Source organism: Pteropus vampyrus, unplaced genomic scaffold, assembly GCF_000151845.1.
Source record: "Pteropus vampyrus isolate Shadow unplaced genomic scaffold, Pvam_2.0 Scaffold244, whole genome shotgun sequence".
NCBI classification, from domain to species: domain Eukaryota; kingdom Metazoa; phylum Chordata; class Mammalia; order Chiroptera; family Pteropodidae; genus Pteropus; species Pteropus vampyrus.
In genome coordinates, this window is record NW_011889025.1 from 582,137 (window position 1) to 603,738 (window position 21,602).

Sequence of the window (21,602 nt, forward strand, 5' to 3'; positions counted from 1 at the left end):
GCTCTGCAGAGTGAGCAGTGTCTGGCAGCCCCTGAAGCAGCTACCAGTTAGACAGCTAGGAGTTCTGACAGACCTCACTGCTTCAGTTCAATGCCAAGTGTTAGATGTATTGGATTCAGTTCCCAGACGGCTAAATATTGGAGTCAAGGCTGCCTGAAGACAAGAGAGCAGAGGCAGTTTAGTGCAGTTGGATGTGTGAGGTGCGGGGTGGAGGCATGGGAAAAAGGAAGGAGAAACTGGCAGGGAGAATAGGTCTCCTGGCCTCTCATCACTGTTTGGGCCAAAGGTGAAGCAAACCCTGGAAAGGGGTTGAAAATAAAAGGTATGGCTACGCCCAGGAATAAGCGAGATGAGAAGAGCGCGAGAGAGCTGGGGCTGTGGTTCTAGACTCCCTCGGTGCCCTGGGTGAGGGAGGAGAGCCCTCTGGGAGCGAGCTTGTGGCGGCCCTCTGCCGGCGAACCAGTGGCAGTTTCGGCGTCAGCGGCGGCCAGGGTGCCACTCGCGACCCACTGGTGCTCGGCACAGGCCTGGGACGGTTCATCCTTGGCCTCGACGAGCTTGCGCGAGAGGTTGTAGACCAGGATGAGGCCTCCGGCCAGGCAGGCATTGAGGATCATGATGAACAGGATGTAGAGATAGGCGTCATCGCCCTTGATGCTGGTCACCTCGCGGCCCACGGAGGGGTTAGGCACGACCCCCATGCCCATGCTTGGGCTGAGGCCGGCGCCCAGGCCACTGACGTTGCCCCGGTGGTGCAGCTCAAGCAGCAGGCGGCTCAGGAGGGTTCGCAGCCGCTGGCTCTCGCTGCAGTTCATAGCTGTCAGGGAGTGACACGGAGGCTCCAGGACGCTGCTTACCTTTCTCCTTGGGTGAGAGGAAGCAAGCAAGCGACAGCGGTAGCACCCAGGTCTCTGGCGGACCATGCAATGGCTGGGAGGCGCCCGCCGCCCCAGCCTCCTTATCCCCGCACCCTTGCCCCTCCTTCCCTTTCCCACCACGCCCCCTCCCGCCCGAAGCCTCCTCTTCCCAGGCTCCGGCTGTCTCGCTGCTCCAGGGAAAGGGGACCGCTGATGGAAGGAGGAGAAGGGGCGGGAGCTCAGAATGCTCGAGGCCTCAGGCAGCAGAGGCTGGCCAGGCAGCTTGCTGAGGCCAAGCTTGGACCCTGGGCTGCGAAATAGAGTCCCTTCCAAGTTCTGGCCACCTGGCCTACAGGCCTGGCTTTGGCAGAGATACAGCATCTGGCCCCCCAAGGCAGGCTTTTCCCTGAGGTTCGGTCCGCTCTTTAGTAAAGTAGCAGCCGAGACCTCTTGCCCTCATCTTATGGCAATTACTCTCATAGACAAAGACCCTGGCCTAGCTATTTAGCCCTCATTTCTTCCTCTGGCCGAGGAAAGCATCTTACTCAGAAGATGCTCAGACCAAATTTTGCAGCTGAGTGGTCTGCACTTGCAAGAAGACCAAAGCAGAGTAGGACTCTCTAGTCTTCCAAAAAGGTTTATGATAATGTACCAGCCTCCTTGGAAGTACCCCAACTCTGCTGTCCTGTCACATTTATAGATGTGCCCACACATCTTAGCATGTGAGTGTACCATCCATAATGTGACTCCATTTCCCTTATGTAAGCCATCTTCTTCGAAATGAAACCAAGTTCTTCTATTAAAAGGAATAGAAACCTTAAAAAGGCCCTTTAACCATACTCTCTAGATGTCTCAGTGTCCGAGAAGTGCCAGTTCTAGAAAATATGGTCCCCTCACCCCAACCCCTCACCGCCATTATCCAGTTTAGCCAGCACCCTGCTCTGTGACTTTCCAGAGCTTAATAACAGGTCTAGGCCCTGCTGGCTTCTGGGGCAGCCATTTTCTCATAGGGCATCTTCTTTTAGGGGAAATAAAACAAGGCGCTAAGACAAAGATCAATCCATAGTATGTCAAACTTGAAACAGACTCAGCTTCACAAAAGAAAAGTTTTCAAAGGATTGATTTGTACACAGTGAGTAGAAAAGAAAAATAAGGTAGTACTGGTCAGGTCTGGTTGTAACTGGTTGCCAAGTGAGAATAGAAAGAATGAAAGAAAAGTGTGTGCCCTTGAAAATCGAGCTGCCTGTTCAAGACCATTTGGCCCAGGGGCCATTCAGTCTGCAGGGGACATGGTCGAAAAAGAAAGGTTTTCTGGTGCCTCTGCCTACCACCCCCTCGGGAGCTGCAGCCTTCTGTTGCTGGAGTGTGGTTGGCACAAAGGGCTTTCAAACAGAGCCTTCCTTGCAGTTACACCCTCTACACAGGTCTCAGAGACATTCCATTTGACTCTGACCACTGGCTCTCTCCTAATCACCTTGCCTCAATGTCCTTGCTTCAGAAGGACTCAGGAAAGAATGTTAAAAATGACTTGGCATGACAAATGGCAGGTGGCACAGCTAAGAAGTCTCAAGTAAGTACCAACCTAGGGACAGCACTGTTAAGCTAAAAGACTCCTCTTATCTGTTAAAATATGTCTAGAAATCTCTGAGGTTTTTTTGCAGGGGGGAGGGTGGAGAAGGAGGAAGAAGCTCCTTCATTGAAGTATAAAAATAATCGCTTAATCAATAAATATTTGTTGAGTAAATGATTAACTGAATGAATAAACGTGTTAAAAATAATCATTTAAACTTGTATTATAGTTCAACAGCCTTATGAGCTAGTAGGATTATTGCCATTTCCAGAAGAGAAAATAATTCAAGTAGTTAAGTAGCAGGACTAGAATGATAGTTTGACATTGCTCTTCTCAGTCTTAATACATTACTCTTGTCACACAGGTGATATCCATGAGCTGCCTTTATTTCCCCACCCCTCCCTTCCCTGGAACATTCTAGAGTCCAGCGCTTTCTGACAAACCCTCTGAGTAAGTTCAGTAACAACCTCTTGGCCAAATTCAAGGGGCTCTGCTCAGTTTTCATCTTTGACCTCAAGGATGAATTTGATATCGTCAATGACCCACTCTTTCCTGTAATGTTCTGCCCTTGACTCTCATGGCATTGCATTCTCAAATTTCTCTTCTTATCTCTCTGACCCATCACTCTCTGTCTCTTTCGCTGGCTCCTCTTCTTTCCTCCTCTCATTAACTGTTGGAATTCCCAAAGATTCATCCCTCTGATATCCTCTCTTAACATCCATTTCCTTGGAAAGTGCCTCCTTACATGGTTTCTCCTACCACCTGGCATATATTTAGCCAAATTTGAACCTCTCGCTCTGATTCTTCCTTGGTAACATCTCTCAGATCCATCCGCTTCTTCCTTTCTGGTTTTATTGCCACAAGCTTAATCCAAGCTCTCATTACCTCAGGTCAAATATGCAAACTGAGAGTTTCCTTGCAGATCTCTCTGCTAGACAGCCCAATCCACCCTGCTTATGGTTAGAATAATTCTCCTCCAACACCACTCCCATCAATTCGCTCCTTTGTTCATAAACCCAGAGTTGCTCCCTATTGCTTCTTTAATGGAATCCCATCTTCTTTGGTGTGCCTTAAGTCCTCACCACCATGTCCTCCACTTTGTATTTGAAAAAGAGTATATTCCTCGAGTTCCTCTCCAATACTCTGTGCCTTTCACTTTCCTCAAAATTCATTGACTGAAGAAAGCTTTGCTTAATACCTGTTTGTGCTCTCAGAGTCTTTATAATGCACCCCTCCTGGTCGTGCCCCAACTCAGACTGCAGTATTCAATGCAGAAAATTTATAAAACACAGAAAAACACCAAGAAAAAAGTTACCAATACTGCACACTGCACACTGCACACACATACACTCACACAAGCACACACAGAGAGCTCACACATCGTTTTGTAGTCTACCTTTTTCACTTAACAACATATGAATTTTTCTACATCAATTACTATTTTTATAACATTGTTTTATTGTCTACACAGTATTTCAGACAATGGATCTAATATTATACATTTAAATTACCTCTTATTGTAAGATTTTTGGTTATTTCTGAGTTATTGATATTAAAAAACAAGGTTTTAATGAACACATAAGAGGCTAATTCTAATTCCATTAAAACAAATAATTACCAGAGAGAAAGCACATTACTAATTTACAGAAGATTGGGATAGGGAGCGGGAGATGTGTAGAAGGGGTGGAAACAGGAATAGAGAATAGTGATAACATTTAAAAAGGCTCAACCCTCAGGAAAAAAAAAAACAGGTTTGTGTGTGAGGATTCTAGCTTTCTTTTCATGCAAGGGGCTTCTGGGCATCTCTTCAAAACCCAGTACCAGGCCAGTCCTAAATGGCTGAGATGCCATCCTCCTTTCCTTACCACATTTAATGAAACTGCAAATGCATCTGACAAGGATTGGGTCTCCTTCCTCCCGACCCTTCCATCTCCTTCTACATCTGCCTTATACCTGTCAAGTAATCATCTGTTTATCTACCATCCATAACTCACTTATTTCCTGTACGGTAATCAAGTGTGTTGACAAAGGGAAGTAATTTGTAATTGTGTATTTAGACTTTCAAAATATCTTAGGAAAAGTTATGTTCCACACCAAAGTTGTTTTCAAAGGACAATTGAGGTGCCTCAAGCTAGGAAATGCCTTCGCTATTCCTTGAGACTGTGAGTGCATCCTGCCAGTAGTGAAACGCCATGGAAGATGGTTGAATTGAACTGAGTCGAGGTTGGTTAGTTGCCAAAGAATGGGCACATATGGGAAGCACTGTTGGGGTCCGAGAGGCTGGCAAAGCTATAGTGGGCTCCAAGAGAGGGGAAGAAAGACCCTTCATGAAATATCAACTACAGGCTGAGAAAAAGTAATTAACTTATTCATTTATTCAACAAATATTTATTGTATGTTACACTGTGCGAGGCACCGTGCTGAGTCCTAGAAACACATTGGTGAACAAGTCACATTGGTGAGCTGTTGGTAGCTTTATGACCCTTACAGTCACTTTGTGAACTGGGAAAAAACAAGGAATGCCAGGACCTGGAGCGGGATGAGCAGTGGGCATGAAAGCCAGCCAGAATTCTGGTTTGGAGGGAATTTTGACCTGGATCCACGATTTAAGCACTAGAGTCCAAAGCCTTGTTTGAAAAAGGAAGATCTCAAGTAGTCTGAGCTCACTGTTGCAACCCACCCTACCTGCTCCTAACAGCACCATCTTGAGGGTGTGGCCTGCCATGAACCACCACAGTAGGTCCATTCTCAAAAGAGGGAGAATAAATGTGATAGTTCTTGGGTCCAGGTGGTGCTTCTCAGTTGTTTCATGGGAATATGTGCAGTATTTTGGGGTGACCTGGGTTTGATAAAGATCACAATATTTGTGGGGTGGAATGAACATCAGGGGCTTCAAATAACTACCTTAGAGACTTCTTGGGGTCTTGGTGGACTTGTGCTGAGGTAATCCTATATCCAGGCCACATACTAAAGCATCATATATGGTCCCTGATCTCATTTATCAAACGCTTAGTATGTGCTAGGTACATTATATACATTACAGTAATTAGCCTTACAACAACCCTATGAGGTGGGTACAGTTGATATAAAGATATTTAATAGCAGTATGCCTTGGCCATGGACCAGTCAGAATGGACCAACAAACAGACTAGATGCTGGCTGTAAACAACCAGTATAGCCTTGCAGAGCCACAGCATCATAGGGCGAAGAAGTAGGAGAGGGACAGAGACTAAATACCTTCCTATTTCCCAGAAAGTGAACTCAAGGTCTTATCTCCTTGGGCTTCCGAGCTCTCCTGGGTCATTCTGAGCCTCCCTCCTCTCCATGGATACTTCTACCTGCTCCCTGTGCTCATTGCAGTTATGTGAAAAAGCTCCTTTGACTGACAATCCCTCTAAAACAATGATATGTATTGCAGTTGACCCTTTCTCCCAGCAATTTCCTAAGAATGCTGAAAATTCTTGAATGGGTGAGCCCCATTAGATTGCCTAATTATCACCTTAGTGTGGCTTTCAAAACACTCTGTGTTCTCTCTTGAAGATGCCTTCCAGTTATATTTGCATCAATAACTATACAGCATGTATTCAATGCCAGATACTTTTTCCTTTTTCTTTTCTGTTTTATGAATTATTGTGTTTTGAGCTATAATTGACATGTAACATTATGTAAGTTTGAGGTGTACAATGTGTTGATTTGATATGTGTATATATAGTAATATAAGTATCACCATAGCATTAACTAAGAACTCTATCATGTCACATAATTATCATTTTTCTGTGGTGAGAACAATTAAGATACTTGCAATTAGATGAAATTTCACTTTCCTTAACAACCCCACAGCATAAGATAACAGTGATATGTGTGCCTGTCAGATGGTCCTTACAATCCCTTTGAGGGAAAATACTGTGTTCTTCGTCTTTGTATCCTTCACCTAGCTTGGCACAGTACCTGACATATAGTAGGTGCTCAGGATATATTTACCTAGGTCTGAGGTCTGCTTTCCTCCCATGAAGCCTTTCAAATTTGAAAAATATTTGTTCTGTGCAATATGTGGGAATTTGAGGTAACATTTTATTTCCACAAATGTTTATTATGCAAAATTTCAAACAAGGCAAAGTTGAAAGAATTTTACAGTGGACACCTCGTTACTCACTAGTTAAATTCTCTCACTAATGTTTTTCTATATTGGCTTTATCCATCCCTCACCTATCCGTCTGTCCATCTATCTATCCATTGTCTTTTTCTCTTTTTGAAGTTGCAGATATCAGTACACTTCATTCTTAAACCCTTTCCATAAACCTACTCTTAACTGGAATTCAATATTTGACTATTATTCTTTTTTTCCTTCTTGAGGTACAATATGTAATACAATGAAATATGTAAATACCAATTGTACATTTGCTGAGTTTTGACAAATGTAACTGCGTAACTTAAACCCCTACATCATCATCACTCAAGAAAATTTCCTCTTGTCCTTTTCAGGTAATCCTCTTCCTTCACTCCCAGAGACAACCACTGTTCTAAATTTCATCACTAATTAGTTTTGCATATTATAGAACTTCATATAAATGGAATCATATAATATGAAATCTTTTGTATAAGACTTCTCTTGCTCAGTCTGATGTTTTTGAGAATCATCCATGTCATTGCAAGTATGAGTACTTTTTTTTACTGCTGACTAATATACCATTGTATGACGATACCACAATTTGTTCATCCATTCTCCTGTCAATAGACATTTAATAGACTATTAAAAGTAAAGCTGCTATGGATGTTCTCATACAGATCCTTTTGCAGACATATGTTTTCTTTTTTCTTGAGTAAATACCTAGGAGTGGGTCATAGTTTAGTTTTTTTTTTTTAATTTAAAAATATTTTTAAATCACATATTCCTTTATACATGTTTTTTCATGCTTTTGACTTGTTTCTAAAGAAAAGGTTTTTAGTGCTTTCTTCTCGATTTGCAGTGTTCTTTGTATAATAGGGAATTTGAAACATTATTGTACTTTTTGTTTATTATAATCCTATTTTTAAATTAAATTTATTGGGATGACAGTGTTTAGTAAAATTACTTAAGTTTCAAGTGTACAGTTCAATAATACGTCATATGTATTTGCACTGCGTGTTCATTATCCAAAGTTAAGTTTCCTTTTGTCACCTTATATTTGACCCCCTTTACCCTTATCTACCTCTACCTCCCCCATTCCCTCTGGTAACCACTCAACTGTTGTCTGTCTCCACGAGTCTCTGTTCGTTTCTTTTGTTCGTTTGTCACTTTCAGTTTTATATCCCATGTATGAGTGAAATCATATGGTTCTCAACTTTTTCTGTCTGATGTATTTTGCTTAGCATAATAACCTCAAAATTCATCCATATTGTCGTAAATGCAGTATTTCATCTTTTCTTATGGCTGAGTAATATTTCATTGTATATCTGTACTACATCTTATTTATCCAATCATCTATCAAAGGACATTTCAGTTGTTTCCATGTCTTGGCCACTGTAAATAATGCTGCAATGAACATCAGGGTGCATATATCTTTACAGATAAAAGTTTTCAATTTTTTTTGGTAGATACCCAGAAGAGGGATTGCCAAGCAATATAGTAATTTTTATATTTTTATTTCTTAAATTATAGTTGACATACAATATTATAATAGTTTCAGGTGTACAACACAGTGATTAGACATTTATATAACTTATGAATTGATCACCTCAATAAATCCAGTACATATCTGAAACCATATATAGTTATTACAATACTACTGACTTTATTCCTTATGCTATACTCTACATCCCTATGACTGTTTTATAACTACCAATTTGTACCCCCTTAATCCTCTCCCCACTTCACCGATCCCAGCACCCCCCATCTGACAATATTGAAGATGTGAATAATAAAATGGCAATAACTACATATTTATTCTTCAGATACTTTAATAAAAATGGATTAAATGCTCTAGCCAAAAGATAGGGTGGCTGAATGGATAAGAAAACAAGATTCTTACATATGCTGCCTACAAGAGACCCACTTCAGATCAAAAGACACACACAGAGTGAAAGTAAAGGAATGGAAAAAGACAGTTCATGAAAATGGAAAGAAACAAAGACAAAAGCTGGGGTAGCAATACTTCCACAAAATAGACTTTAAAACAAAGGCTATAACAAGAGACAAAGAAGGACTCAATAATCCAACTTTGGGGTATTTATTTTAAGAAACCCAAAACACTACTTCAAAGGGACATGTGCATCTATATGTTCATTGAAGCATTATTTACAATAGCCAAAATATGGAGGCAACGTTGGTGGCCATTAGCGGATGAATGGGTAAAGAGGTGGCACATATATACAATGGACTATTATTACTCACATTTAAAAAAGAATGAAGTCTTACCATCTGCAGCAACATGGATGGATCCAGAGGGTATTATGCTGAGTGAAGTAAGTCGGACATGAAAAGAAAAAGCCATATTATTTCACTTATATGTGGAATCTAAAGAATAAAATAAACAAAACAGAAACAAACTCATAGATACAGAGAACACTTTGATGCTTGCCAGATGGAAGAGGGTTGGGGTTTTGGTGAAGTACAAAATGGCGGTTATAAAATAGTCATGGGGATGTAAAGTGTAGCATAGGGAATATAGTCAATAATATTTGAATAATTATGTATGGTGTCAGATGGGCACTAGATTTATTGGAGTGATCACTTCAGAAGTTATATAAATGTTTAATCACTATGTTGTACACCTGAAACTAATATAATATTGTATGTCAAATATAATTGGAAAAATATTTAAAACTAATTTTAAAAAATATTCTATAATGTCAGCTGTGGTTGTTTCATCATTAGCAATAAGCAGACGGTGCTATGGGACCCAGAAGAGGGGCATTTAACTTAGAGAGCTCAGAGCAGACGTCCTTAAGGGTGTGACACTTGAGATGCTTTGAGTAGCCACTCTGACACCTTCTCCATGTGGAAAGCAATATCTGCAACGTATGGGTAAATAGAACAAGATGGTCACCTCCCCTCACCCCTACATTATGAAGGATGGCCCAGCGTCCTTTGCCTCGGGGGTGCCAGGGGTTTCAGTGACAGCCTCTGAGCTGGAAGATGATATGGGACAATTATGGAATTATTGGAATGAAGACCCAGACCACCTGAGAAATTGGTTCCCACAGTTGATAGGCAGAGATTGACTTAAAATTAGATGCTAAGAGAAAAACCAGAACAGTCTTGTCAACTACCGTGTGTTTGTTTTAATCTCGACTTTGTTTTGGGGACAATAATGCTTCAGCAGCTCTTTGTTCATCCAGCATTATGTTAAATAGGCAGTATGCAACCTGCTAATTTCCCACTGCTTCAAAACATAAACATTTCTGGTAACTTCAGCTATTCTCTAAATTGTACCTGGCACACACCATGACAATATCTGGCTCTATTCATGTTGTTCTTCCCTGCAAACCCTTAACCCTTTCACATTATCCAAATTTTACTCATCCTTCAAGGTCTAGATTTTCTCCTTCCTTCCTTCAGGAAATATTTTCTTCACTTTCAAAATTGAGGTATTAGAATTGACATATAACATCCTATCATTCGATATGTTGTGAAATGATCACCATAATAAATCTAGTTAACATCTGTCATCATATATAGTTAAAATTTTTTTCACGTGATGAGAATTTTTAAGCCCTACCCTCCTAGCAACTTTCAAATATGTAATATAGTATATTATTAACAATAGTCGCCATGCTGTACATTACACTCCCAAGACTTATTTTATAAGTAGAAGTTTGTACCTTTTGATTCCCTTTACCCATTTTGTCCCCTCCTGCCCCCACAACCAATTGTTCTCTGTATCTATGAGCTTGTTTTTAAAGTTTTTTTTTTTAGATTCTAAGTATAATTGAGAGCATATGGTATTTGTCTTCCTCTGTCTGACCTATGTCACTTAGCATAATACCCTCAAGGTTCACTTATGTTGTCACAAATGGAAAGAATTCCTTTTTTATTGCTAAGTTCACCCAAGTTGTCTGGGCCCCTTATTTCACACTGTATCTGCTTCCTCTCCATTAGGCCTACAAATATGCTCCTCATCAGATGAGTCTTTCAAGTTCTTCTGCATCCTTATTTAAACACACTTGTTCCAAAGACTGATCAGTTCAAGGATTAGCATATGCAGGACAGAATACAATGAACCTAATTGGTTCATGCTCTTCTCCCTCAACACACCCAAATACACCCATCCTTCAGTTTCTCCTCTATACTACCAATCTTACCTGCCTAGGCCAAATACATCTGACCCTACCCAGGGTACTCCTATAAACAAGATAAAGGATATTTCTAGCATTCCAGAAGGTTCTCTCATGCCTCTGTTCAGGCAATAACACCACCTTATTCAGGAAAAAAACAAACAAACAAACATTATTCGGTATTCTATCACTATGGATGTCTTGCCTGTTCTCAAACTTCTTATGGACTCATAATGTACTCCTTTGTGACTAACTTTTGTATGACACAATCTGTGATTTATCTGTATTTTTGCCTGTAGTAGTAGTTAATTCTTTTTATTTGCTATGTAGTGTTTCCTTTTATGAATATAACTATTTTATCTATTCTCCTGTTGCTAGGCATTGTAGTCGTTTCCAATTTGGGGTCATTATGGGGTCTGTATGTGTACAGAAGTACAGCAGATACTTGAATAGCATTATTTCATTCAATGTCACTTTGCCATAATGTTGATGCAATTTTTTTTTTTGCCATAGAAACTTAACTCTTTTTATCTATTAGTGTAGGGTAAAATTGCTTTTGTTATACATTTTACTTAAACTTACAGAATCTATCGACAAAATTAAGTGAGGACTTAGTGTACTTCTTTCTCTTGTGTATAGACCCAAGAGTGAGATATCTAAGTCATTGGTTAAATGTATATTTAGCTTTATGAATACTCAAACAGCTTTCCAAAATGGTTGCACCAATTTTCACTCCTTTCAGCAATGTATGAGTTGACATACTTTATTGCATTCTCACCATCACTTAGTATTGTCAGTTTTCCAAAGTTTAGCTATTCTAGTGTGTAGTTAAGCGCCTCTTAATAACTTAGATACAGATTTCATCATATCTGATAAAGAAATCTGGGGGTGACTTCTGGGTAAAGAATAAAGGAGTTTCAGGAAGAAAGAAAACCCACCAAAACTACAGTAAATAAATTTTTAAAGGTGTAAACCCACAAGGAGTGGGGAAATAGAAATGATAACAGTAACGATTTTTGAAAGTCAGAAGGCTGATGGAAAGTCAAATATTAACAGAATCATAAATGGGCAGTGAGGAAAACAGAACCAAGCTTTCTATATTGTATAGAATGTCCAAAAGTCTCTGAAAATGGCAGCACCACATACTTCTAAAAGTAGAAGGGGCTAAAGCCAAAATAAGGTTTGGTTGAAAGCTTTTGTCATAAACTGAAGGTTTGTGTCTCCCCAAAACTCATTGAAATTCTAATCTCCAATGTGATGATATTAGGAAGTGGGGCCTTGGGGAGGTGTTTAGGTCATAAGGGTAGAAGCCTCATGATAGGATTAGTTTCCTTACAAGACAAGACACAAGACCTAGCTCTCTGTTCTCTGCCATATGAGGATACAGCAAGAGACTGGCTATCTGTATACCAGAAAGGGGCATCTCATTAAGAATTTGACAATATTAGCACCCTGATATGAAACTTAGAGCCCCCAGAACTGAGAGGTGAATGTTGTTTAAGCCATGCCATTTATGTTATTCTGTTATAGCAGGACAAAGACTGAGGTATATTCAAAAAAAAAAACACAGACCCATCAATCACTTCTCTCATCCATACCACTGGGGTGATGACTGCCCCGCCCCTCCTCTCACCCCAGTAGATCGAAGCAGGAAAACTGAAGTGCATTGGGCACAGCACAGGGGTATTACACAGAAAACAGGGCAATTAAGCAATTGTATGAATGATGAATACAGAAACAACCCCCTCCTCAGCTTTCTTTTTGTATATGTTCCTCCAGAATACTGGTAGTTCAAAATTTAGCTTCCATACAAAAGATAAGAATAAACCTCAGAATTCGATTGGCCTTAGAAGTTGAAATTGTTAAAATTCTTGTTATCTGCAAGTCTTGAGAAGATATAGATAATTGGCGGAGACTCTGAGGTTGAATTCTTAGTGACAAGTATCGAAAACCAAACAAATGCAAGAGAGTGCCGTAGGATTAAAAGTGCAGGAAAGGAAAATATATCAGTTTTCCTACTACACGTTTCAGTTCTGAGTAGCATAGTTATTATAATTTAAACACTTATTGATCTAACTACACACTGATATTGGGAGGATAAGAAGTGTATAGTAAGGTAAGTAAATAATGACAAAGTTGACAAACAGCAATACAAGTACATTACTTAGATACAAGGCAGTAAAAACACCCAAACAATCCACTAAGAGTTCAATGTGGTTGCCTGAGGCAGAGGAAATGGGGAGTTTGAGGCCAGGGGACGGCTTTCTTTAACAGACTTTTGTAGAATAGCTCGTTTTAAACTATGCTTTCCAAACTGTGGCTTGCAAACTGTCTAGAACTGTGCTGTCCAACATTGAAATGAAATTTAAAATTCAGTTCCTCAGTCACACTAACATTTCAAATGCTTAATAGCCACATGTGGCTATGTCTCTACTGTGATGGATAGTAGAGACATAGAACATTTTCAACTTCACAGAGTTCTATTGTACAGCATTATTATGTAGGGGCATGAACTCAGTTTGGGTCACGACCAGCATTTTTTTTACTGGACATACTCCCATTTTAATTTGGAACACCAGTTCTCAGCTGTGGCTGCAAATTAGAATTGCTCATTTAATTATGATAAAATGTATATAAAATTTGCTATAAATCATTTTTAAGCATACATGTCAATGGCATTAAATATTTTCATTGTTGTGCAACCATTACCACCATCTCAGAACATTTTTTCATCTTCCCAGTCTATACCCATTAAAAACTAACTCTCCACTACCCCAACCTATTCCTAGCAACCACCTTTGTTTCTAGAAAAATGTGACCACTGTAAGTACTATATAAGTGCAATTGTACAATATTTATCCTTTTGTGTCTAGCTTTTCATTTAGCATAATCTTCTAAAGGTTCATTCATGTTATAGTATGTCAGAATTTCCTTTTCAAGGCTGAATAATATTCCATTGTGTATATATATCACATTTTGTTCATTCATCGGTAGAAATTTTGGGTTATTTTCACCTTTTGGTTGTTAACAATGCTGCTGTGAACATGGGTTTACAAATATCTATTCGAGTCCTTGCTTTCAGTTCTTTGGGTTATATACTCAGAAGTAGAATTGCTAGATAATATGGTAAGTCTATGTTTAGTTTTTTGAGCAATCACCATACTGTTCTCCACAGCAGCTGAACCATTTTACATTCCCATCAGCAATTCACAAGGGTTCTGATTTCTCTACATTCTCATTATAACACTTGTTACTTTTTGGTGGTGGTTGTTGCTTATAATAGCCATCCTAAAGGGTATAAAATAGTATTTCATAGTGACAACCAGCATTTAGATCAATGAGATAGAATATAAAGTCAGTGAGCATCTCGTTAATATTTTTCACATAAACATTGTCCTAAAATAGTTTTATATACACGTAAGTGTAAGTGTGCAGCATTGTGGGTCACAATAGAAAAGTTTGAAAGCATTGCTTTAAATTATGTGTGCACAATCTGATTTTTTACTAAAAAAAGAGGGAATATGAGAATGACAGACTCCCTGTACCTAGTAGAATCTCCACTTCCTTATGGCATCATCCACAGCCTCATATCCTTAACAGGAAACTTGGGACCGAGAGCATAATTATTAAAAAAAAAAAAACAAAAAACAAAACACACACACACCTAGGACAGCAGAATTACAATATTAAAGCTAGATGTAATGGACCTTAGGGATGATTACATTCCCCATTTCTTCCACCATTTCATCTTTCCCTTCTTGCAAAGGTGATCTTTTTTGAAGTCCGGTCTTTTTTTTTTAATAAAGGGAATAAGAAACTAAGGCTAAGATGGTGTTATGAGATTTGTCCATGTTTACAAAGCTAGTGATAGAATGAGCCCAGGTCTTCTTACCTCTAAAGCCAGAACTGTTTCCACCAAGTCTTCAGGGGCAGGCAATCCTTTAAGGCTCTGAATGTGCTGGCCAATATGTTAAACAACCTGACTGATGAATATTGTCTGGATATGATGATGATGGATGATGATGATGATGGATGATGATGATTATAGCTAACATAAGTTCACTATGTTGTAAACACCTTATATGGACTAACTCACGTTACCTCATAATCATGCTATGAGATAGATCTTATCAGTCCACTCCACTTTTCTAGGTGGAGAAATGCAGCTGAGGGATATTAGTTCACTTTCCCAAAGTCACAAAACCAGTGAGTGGCAAAGCCAGGAAACAGATGGAAGCAGTCTGGTTCCAGAGCTCTAACACTATTTTATAGATGCCCTCACATAATGCAGATTAACTAATTTCTCCCCTAAATTTTAATTAGCCTAAAGGTAACAGTTGTCATTTATTAATACCTACTAATAATCCACACAACATGACTATGTCTTGACTAATAGTCTTCAAACTCACAGATTTTATCTCAGTGTATATAATTAAGCACAAACTAGCTTGATAACATGGGTGGATTTATTTAAGATTTGAGTGCAAACTTAAAAACAAGAACAAAGCTTTTCATCAACAATAAACAAAAATCTAAGTAACAATCCTGCAATCGTGCATTTTAACAGAAAGTACAAATATGAATACATTCTAATTTGTAACTATATTTGAAAATTAAAATATTTCTCTCTAAATTCTAAATACCACACAATCTTTATCCTGTTTTCATCTGCTTATTTCAGAAACATTTGTCATATGCTATCAGGAAAATATAAGCGAGGATTACTAATCAGTCTTTATGATCAAAGAAATGTTACTGTCCTTAATTTCTGACTTTTTGAATCAGTCATCTGTATCTCATTTCTGAAAAGCCATACAATTATACCTTCACTCTAGAGGGAAAAAAATCAATACAAATATCAAGGAGGCAAGATACTTCCATGTAATTAATGTAAAAGTCACACATGTTCAACTTAGAAATGTATATAACTGTAGTACATTTTTAAAGTACAACTTTATTTGACCAGCTGACATGTAATAACAACAGTGAATGATTTAAACAGGTATAAAAGAGTAGGATCAAAATCTTTAGGCTCAAATATTTGAAAAGTCACTATGAATATGGAAAGATCTGTTTACATAAACATGTATATTTCCTAATGAAAAATTAGGGGGTATTGGCATCTCCCTGGTCCCTAAACAATATTTGGATTTTCACAAAGAATTAGCAGCACCTAACCTTAAGTGTTAATTATGTGTTTCTAAAGGACCTATACAACAGATTAGTTGGCAGTGTTCTAGCTTTCGGGAGATGGAGTGGGTGGGGGTGCAAATATGTGAATATGCATGCACTTGCACGTTTAAAACCACAATTCCAAGTGGGGGGAAAAAATCGCATAGTGAAAAAGTCTAAGAAAATCATCTTTAAAGGATCAACAGTGGGCCAGAAACAGCAGAAGCTGAATAGTAGTCTACTTGATGATAATGTTTTTTCACTCTTCAAAGGCAAGCTGAGAAGAATGAGAATACTCACATATACATAACTGCAGGGAGAACATACCTCAAATTTTACACTGCAGAACACTGAACAGAAATCTTTACAAAACCTTCATTCTTGCTTATAACAACACCAGATGATTTTTTCTTTTTTATCACCATATACATAACATTTAAATATTTTCATTATAAATATTTTAGAGCAAAAAGAATGTATTTTGTTGCAGTGGTGGCCCACATCTGTACAAAGCAATGTAAGCAACATATACATATACGTATACATATATATGTATATGTATATGTGTATATATAGTGAATAAGAAAAAAGTGCAAAGAGTAACAGTATTAATAATTTTTGCTTTTTACAGTAACTATGGGTCAAGTGTGAATATCTATCAGGGATATATATATAATCCCTGATTCAAAAAGAAGCCCATACTCCAAGTTACTGCACAAAAATCAGTCCCTTTTTAAGTAACTTCCCTTTTCCTGAATCTGGCATTTCCAGTTTCTAAACTCTTCTCACAAACAGGAAAACAGTGGTAACAGTGTGTTCTTCCCTTTAACTTCCCCAAACTCGACCAAGTTACTTAATCATTCATAGATTCAAACATGATATTGGAGAAGTCATTCATCACAACCTGCTTTGCTAAAGTTAAAGCAAAATGAAAGGCTTTCTGAAATATAAACTATTGCTCAAGAATCCAGTCAGCAACAGCAAACAGACCTGAAATTACAAGTATAATTTAATTTGAGCACATTTTAAATCAGTCCCTGTTATCAAAGATAAATTCAGAGTTTAAATCCTCTCCCAGGTTCAGGGCTGTGCAAGGGTCCTGACTCTAAACATTTATAGTTTCCTCACCTTTTCTAACAGAAAATGCTTCCTGTTAAAATTTGATTAACTTCTTCTATTTTACTCTTGGTCTCAGTCTTATATTTTGAAGAGAGAAAGACAATTTTCAGCATTTTTTTCAAATGTATTTAAATACTCTTAAGTCATTCAAATAATTACAGTTACTGATTTCAGACCTCCAAGTTTCAAAAAAGCAGTTCAATTTCCCTTTAAATATATTACTAGATATTTTTGGTGTTTATGCTGTTTTATTCTTACTTCAGGAACTGTAATTATTCACAGTATTACAATGATTCTATGTCTAACCTATGCAATAATTATGAATCCTAAGATGGCTTCCAAAGTATAATTTGATTCTGTATATTATATTATGATTGAATTTATTCCTTTAAGATAAATGGCTGCAAGAGAATTTTAAAGGCCTGTAGCACTTCTGCTTTGAGTAGTGTTAATACATATTTTTGTCATGCTTGATATTTAAGCTTCTTCTGAACTAGAAAGACAATAGACCTCAGAAGCTGCAAATTTCCTCAAACTGCATTCTACTCCAACTCCAATTTATTTTGTTGAACATCACATATTTCTCTTATGAAAACAGGTATATCTTAGGCTAATTTTTAAAAACAAAATTTTTGCTCTAAAATTAATAACACAGCTAAAGGGAAATAACTTTTCAATTTAAGCTTCACTAGAACTATACAAAACTAACTTAAAGTAGACTTAACAATTATCTTAATCACTTGGTATTTTTACTACCATTTCTTTAAACAATATACCTTATATTCTAACAGACAGCTGAAAAAACACCAGGCAACCTCCTGCACAACTGTAAATAGGAGAGCAACATTTTATTTGCCCCCATACATCCGCTCAATGTCTTTGAGGTAATGGTTCTTCAGTTCCTTCCTTTTCAGTTTGAAAGCATCAGTGACCAAACCAGTTTCAGGGGTCCATGGCTCTGGGCTTAATCGAACCTTGATTGGAATTTCAAATCGTTCCAATTTCACTGAAATGAGAGGGAGTAGGTGGGGGGAGTTTGGGGCAAGTGGAGAATGGGAGAGAGAAAATTAGTAGGATGTATTTTGTGGGATTTACCTAGATGATGCAGGTGATGAAGAAAACTTATTTAATAATATGTTAGTTAACATAATGATACCACTATCTTACAATTTCATTTTATATTTCTCAAAGTATATTTAAATTGTTTCAGTTGAATTGTTTTGGTCTATGCAGATCCTCTTCAGAATCTTGTTATTTGATGTTCCCTCTGCCTGGAACGGTCTTCCCCCTTGTAGATGCATGGCTCACTTCTTTTCCTTACTTCATCCTGCTGTCCACTCAAATGCCATCTCCTCAGAGAGGACTTTCCTGACCACTCATAACAAAACAGAAGTCCCTTTGTCTCTCTATATCCTTTTACACTATGTTTTCTTCAAAACACTCACCACCAACACATATTGTCTCAACTATTAGAATGTATGCTCCATGAAAGCAGTGTTTGTTTTGTTCACTGTCATCCATAGGGCTACAGTGACAGCCCTCAGTAAATACATACATGTTTATTCATTCATTCTACAGAAAACAAATCCTCTAGACAACTGTCCTTCATAAGCTTTATTATACATTCAAGTCAGAATAAAAAAGGGGATTGTGAATTTCATACTTTTAGATGGTATAAGATGCAGCAATACTGTATTTGAGGTAGACAACATAACACATGAAGGAAATATAAGTAGGGATTAGGGATATAGAAGCATTAGTACAATATTCAATTTTAAATTCAATAAATTACATTTGATCAAGTTACCTGTTATTAATATAAGCTCATCCTTAAATTTCTAAAGGCCCATTAATATTAATGTTAACCTACAGATGAGCTTTACTTTATGTCCAATTATTTAAAACAGCAATTCTGAAGAAGCAAACGACTACATGTTTTAAAACTACAGCTAACGGCCAAGTGACCTTAGAAAGAAACTGGTTTCAGTAACAAGCACAAAAAATTCAAATTCATGGAAGTTTTTGTTTTAATACTAGCCTGAGTTTTATGAGAGCAAGGTCGAATTGTGAGTTTCTTATTAAAATGAGAGAAAAATATAAAGCTAAGTGTGAAAAATAATCTCTCAAATTACTTAGAACCAACTTCCTAAAAGCAATGCCTGAATAGGAAAGAACAAAAATTTGTTCAAATAAACCATAGCCACTCTGTTGATACACCTCAGTTGTGCAGAGATGCCTAAAATAAGCCTATCTATACCCAAAGGTCATATTTGGATTGCAAGGAAACTGTTAAATTGTCAGGTACAGATTTGGCTCCAAAACCTTTTATTTCATATTAATTTCCCTACTTACACAGGTCCTATTCCAGAAACATTGACAAAATTGGGACTAGGCAGGCACATCATTTAAGTTGCGCACAAGCAAATTAAGCATATTTATAAGTTTCTATATTTACACTTTATTAACTAAATTATTATTTAAAGCCCACCCCCCAAAAAAGAAGCTACATTAAAGATTTCATTTTGGGAAACCCTCAACATTATCTGGTACCACAAAAAGCAATCATGCAGTTTTCTATAAATGGGACAAATTGCCAACAAGTGAGAAAGAATATGGGGAAGAAAAAAGAAAAGTGATTTTACATGTGGCATTTTATCTCAATTTCCTAGAACCTTATGCAATTTGACTGGTAGGTGGCAGCAAATGTCAATTTTTCTAGCCATTGGTAGTTGTCAAATCACTCCCAAAAGATTCTGTACTTCATGTTTTTATGATACTACCTACACCTCATACTTATATTTAAAACATGAAGAAGAATGCTATAAAATATGTATGATTTCAGATAGAATTACCTGAAAACAATCAAGGCTATTTTATACTTTTTGGCATAATTCTCTGAAATTACAGTTTCAAGCAAAAGGTTGCCATAAATCTTTTGTGGCACAGAAAAGCTTATAATTTATACATTTAGCTCATGATTAGTGTTCATTATCCAAATTGTGAAATGTTCAATTTCATTCCTCATTCCAAACACAGGAAAGTTATATAGGGGCCTAGTGGGTCCTAGAATTTTATTCCATTTTCCACCTGTTTGTGATCCAGCTTGACTTTTCCCATTATTGCTTTTACACAGTTAGATATGCAATGGCAAATTACTCAAGTCACATTCTATGCCATTAGTAAATTCAGAAAGTTACTAAGAATAACAGCCTATTGGCTAAAATACTTTTTGAAATAATACCTTTAAAGAAAAATTCGGGATTTATATCAATGACAATTCTGGCAGCCTGGTAACATAAAAAGTGTGCTATATTAATAATACCATAATTAACAAAACCATCTTTAAGAAAAAAAATTAAGCCACTGTCTTTAAGTATATATAGTAACTCACTTTTCAGTCTGATTATGTTAATATGCAACTGTTATTTAAATAACTTTACAGTGTCCAGAGTTGACTATAAGAATATTCTTGATGAAAAAAATATATTCTTAAGGAAAACTAGTTTTTCAACTTCAACATGCTAATTAATATTACAAACTATATTTTTAAACCAAAATGGAATCTAAGTAGTTAATTTAAAAAATAAAAAAAAAAATAGTAGCCTGATTAGGGAAATAGGTGTGCTCATGTATCTGTGACAGGAGCATAAACTAGCCTAGTTCTTCTGGAGAAAGAGGGAGTTATTTGACAACATAAAGAAAAGCCTTGAAAATACACATTTCCTTTTACTCAGAAATTCCATTTTTAGGGAACCATACTAAGAAAATCACTACATAAAAAAATAATTGAGTATACAAGATATGTTATATTTGTTTACAGTAGGGGTAAAAAGTAGAACTCAACCTAGAAGACCAACGACAGGGACTTAGGTGTATACTCTTATACTGAAATATTATTTCGCTACTGAAAATGATAATGCAATTCTGTATCTACTACTGACTTAGAAAAATATCCATAATGTTGATATGTAAAGTATGTGTGCGTATGTATGTATGTGTGTGTGTAGATATATCAGAATGTAATGTCACCACCCGAAAATAACTATCATGTGATTTTTATTTCCTCCTTTATAACTTTTCATATTGCCCAATATTTATAATGAATACAGATAAGCTATAATCAGAACAATGATTCTTTTATTTTTTTAGTATGGAAACCAACAGATTAAAACTAGGTTCACAGCTTCCAATTAAACAAGAAAATTACAGTTTATCTCTGCTTCCCTTGGAAAAATAATTTAGACAGTCTAAAATCATTTTAAAAATTAAAAAGGTATTAACCACAATGAAAAAACGAAAAAGAGATAAAGAGGACACTGAATGAGAGACTTCAACAAAATTTTATAAGACCAAAAGCAAACAGACTAGCAGTAACTGATTGGGGGCCAAGAGAGCTAAAAGCTAACTGCTAACGAGAAGCTCACAAGAAGCAAAGCAACCTCCTGAGCCCATGTCTCTGAAGACAGAGATGAGTGGTACACCAAAAACAGGAGGGTTGGCCACCAGCCTGTTGAGAGGACAGTTCTTCATCTTGCCCTTTCCCAGCCAGGCTGGAGACAGGTTTATTTAAAAAAAAAAAAATTGAACTAGAGACTCTGGATTCAAGGACACTAGGTACAATAAAGGGAAAA

The 21,602-nt window shown here is 37.4% G+C and overlaps 2 protein-coding genes across 7 annotated transcripts in view; both read right to left on the reverse strand.

The window, feature by feature from the left end:
• Nucleotides 1–383: 383 nt before the first annotated feature.
• KCNE5 (potassium voltage-gated channel subfamily E regulatory subunit 5) lies at nt 384–815 on the reverse strand. The gene has a single exon (XM_011374323.1). It carries the CDS (start codon nt 813–815, stop codon nt 384–386), a length of 432 nt encoding a protein of 143 aa, XP_011372625.1.
• A 14,313-nt stretch (nt 816–15,128) lies between these two features.
• The window catches only part of ACSL4 (acyl-CoA synthetase long chain family member 4), a 101,593-nt gene continuing 95,119 nt past the window's right edge, over nt 15,129–21,602 (reverse strand). For all 6 annotated transcript variants that reach the window (XM_011374325.2, XM_011374324.2, XM_011374326.1 and 3 more), the window contains one exon: nt 15,129–17,977. In XM_011374325.2, the coding sequence (XP_011372627.1) occupies nt 17,820–17,977 (158 nt within the window). In that variant the 3' untranslated portion in view covers nt 15,129–17,819. The remainder of the gene's footprint in view (nt 17,978–21,602) is intronic.

Excerpts from the sequence above, each read along its gene's own strand:
- KCNE5 (XM_011374323.1), bottom strand. The coding sequence starts at position 815 with ATGAACTGCAGCGAGAGCCAGCGGCTGCGAACCCTCCTGAGCCGCCTG.